The sequence below is a fragment of the Carlito syrichta genome, unplaced genomic scaffold, assembly GCF_000164805.1.
Source record: "Carlito syrichta isolate Samal-C Ts95f unplaced genomic scaffold, Tarsius_syrichta-2.0.1 Scaffold130553, whole genome shotgun sequence".
NCBI lineage: Eukaryota > Metazoa > Chordata > Mammalia > Primates > Tarsiidae > Carlito > Carlito syrichta.
The window spans coordinates 52,632-55,596 of record NW_007074649.1 but is presented as its reverse complement, the minus strand read 5'-3'; the positions used below and the strand labels follow the sequence as shown (position 1 = coordinate 55,596).

The window sequence follows — 2,965 nt, the reverse complement described above, 5'->3', positions numbered from 1 at the left end:
TCGGAGCGGAGCGGAGCGAGGGGAAGGAGAAGGTAGCCGCGGCGGGGACTGCAGGAGCACAGGCGGAGAGGAGGTTGGAAAACAGCGGGCTGCGTCTGGGCTGACTCTTCTCTCTGCGTCTCCACGTAGAGGCCTTAAGGACATGGAGCTGGACTCGTCTTCCATTGAGAAGCGGTTTGCCTTTGGCTTCCTGCAGCAGTTGCTTCGTTGGATGGACATTTCCCAGGAGTTCATCGCCCACCTGGGTATGGAGAATTTTCTCCCTGATCCCACCTCACCTGCGGAACCCAGTTAAACAGACACAGACTCCCTAGAACACCAGTTCGTGCGTTTCTCCTTCCTCCCCTTACTCAATATTTACTGAGACTCTACTATGTGCCAGACACTGTTCTAGATGTTGAGGATACAGCAGTGAACAAGACAAAGAGCCCTGCCCTCCTGCAGCTAAATTCCTGGGGTGGATTCAGACAATTAATATCATGCATAGCTAACTCATTTAGTCTATTAGAAGGTGGTTAGAGGAAGGAAACAATACAGAGGCTGGGTGCAGTGACTCACACCTATAATCCCAGCCCTGAGGGAGGCTGAGGAGGGAGGATTACTTGAACCTAGGACTTCGAGACCAGCCTGGGCAGCATAGTGAGACCCTGATCTCATCTCTACAAAAAATTTAAAAATTAGGCATAGTGGCACATACCTGTAGTCTCAGCTACTCGGGAAGCTGAGATGGAAAGATCACCTGAGCTCAATAAGTCGAGACTGTAGTGAGCTGTGATGGTGTCACTGCACTCCAACCTGGGTGACAGAGTGAGACCCCGACTCAAAAAGAAATAAACTTGAAAACTAAAAAAAGAAAAACAATAGAGTCAAGTAGGGGGATTGAGAGTGTGGAGCCAGATGTTTTATTTTATTTTATGCTATTTTTTGAGTAGGAGTCTCACTCTTTCATTCTGGCTAGAGTGCAGTGGCACGCTCACGGCCACCACAGCCTCAACCTGCTGGGCTCAGGTGATCCTTCTGCTTCCAGCCTTCTGAATAGCTGGAACTACAGGCGTGCACCACCACACTCGGCTAATTTTTTTAGATTTATTGTAGAGACAGGGTCTCACCAAGCTGCCCAGGTCGTGAACCCCTAAACTCAAGCAATTCTCTCACCTTTGCCTCCCAGAGTCCTGGGATTACAGGTGTGTGCCACTGAAAACCAGTTCATGCACAGCACCTGGATTAATTTTTTCGATTTATTGTAGAGATTAGGTCTCATCATGTTTCTTGAACCCCTGGGCTCAGGCAATCTTCTCTCCTTGACCTCCTAAAGTGTTAGGATTACAGGTATGAGTCACTGTACCCAGCCAGCTGTAATTTTAGAGAATGTTCAGAGAAGGCTTTGATGAGAAAGTGATATCTGAGCCAAGACAAGGAGTGAGGGAGGAGGTGTGTGGATATCTGGAGCACATTGCTTCCTTCCAGGCAAAGATTGGCATGTGCAAAGGCCCTGAGAGGTCCCTGGTTTGAGGGTTAGGACGCCCGTGGCTGAAGCAGAGTGATTGAGGAGAGAGAGGAAGTGAGGACACAAAGGTGACAGGGGCAGAGTGTGTAGGGCTCTGCACGCTGTGGTGAGAACTTTGCCTTTTACCCAGAGTGAGATGGAGCCTCAGGAGGGCTCTGAGCACAGGCAAGAAGTGATTGGACTCAGGTGTTCACAGGGTCCCTTGGGCTTGACTGGGGCAGGGCAGGAGCAGAGAAAGATGAGGATGGGGCAGATTCTGGATGTATTTTGAAAGCTGGGTCTGTTGGGATGCCCCCTGGATGTCTCTCATATACTCTGAGAATCACAGCTGGGTCCCTACATTTCTCTCCAGTTTGCCCCAGAGATTCCCAGAATTCCCCAAATTCCCTCCAGGTGAGTGGCAGTGTGGGATTCTCTCTCATATCTCACCTCAAATCCCACGTGCTGATCCTTTGTGCTGCACACCCCCTTGGCAATTTCCTCCCCTCTCAGAACCTCTGTTTACTCATCTGTAGCAGGGGCATGCTGTTCACCATAGGCAACCACAGTTCTGTCACTGGCTGGGGAAGCTATTTTGTTACGGTCCATGTAAACACTCAACTGCTTTCTCTTGACACCAATAAATTGAGAGGCAGGGAACTGGCCGAAAGAAGTTTATTTCTGAATTCAGAATTCAGGGAGACAGAACCTGGCTCCTGCATTTCTGCAACTGATCTGCTCAGTGATTAGGTTTCACAGTTCATTTTTGTAAGTTTAGGGTTGCTGGTAACAATACATTAACTATGTGACGGACTGCGCTTTGTATAGAACTTAAGTTACAGCTGTATTTTGTCAATAGTGACTTTATTTTTTGCATTGGAGTCTCACTCCATCGCCCAGGCTGGAGTGCAGTGGCACCCTCACGGCCAGCCCAGCGTCAACCTGCTGAGCTCTGGCGATCCTTCTGCCTCAGCCTTCCAAGTAGCTGGAACTACAGATGCGCGCTACCACACCCAGCTAATTTTTTGATTTATTGTAGAGATGAGGTCTCACCATGTTGCCCGGGCTGGTCTTGAACCTGAAGGCTCAGATAATCCTCTTGCCTCAGCCTCCCAAAGTGCTGGGATTACAGGCTTGAGCCACTGTGCCCGGCAATAGTGACATTTATGTTCCACATTTCCTGGTGCTGGTTACCAAAAGGTAGCTCACAGTAACATCAAACAGAGGAGATGATCAAGCTTGCCATAGAGTAAGGGAGTTAACAGAGCCTATTACAAAGTAAAACAGTAGCCGGGCTCGGTGGCTCAGCCTGTAATCCTGCGCTCTGGGAGGCTGAGGTGGGTGGATTGCCTGAGCCCATGGGTTCGAGACCCGTGTGGGCAACTTGGCGAGACCTCATCTCTACAATAAATCAAAAACTAGCCGGGCGTGGTAGTGCGCGCCTGTAGTTCCAGTTACTTGGAAGGCTGAGGCGGAAGG

The 2,965-nt window shown here is 49.6% G+C and overlaps 1 protein-coding gene across 1 annotated transcript in view; it reads left to right on the top strand.

Moving 5' to 3' along the window:
* LOC103250526 (ryanodine receptor 1-like) overlaps positions 1-2,965 on the top strand; it is a gene marked incomplete at both ends in the record, with an annotated part of 51,050 nt that overhangs the window by 5,609 nt on the left and 42,476 nt on the right. The window contains one exon of the mRNA XM_021708073.1: positions 130-245. Within this exon, the coding sequence (XP_021563748.1) occupies positions 130-245 (116 nt within the window). The remainder of the gene's footprint in view (positions 1-129; positions 246-2,965) is intronic.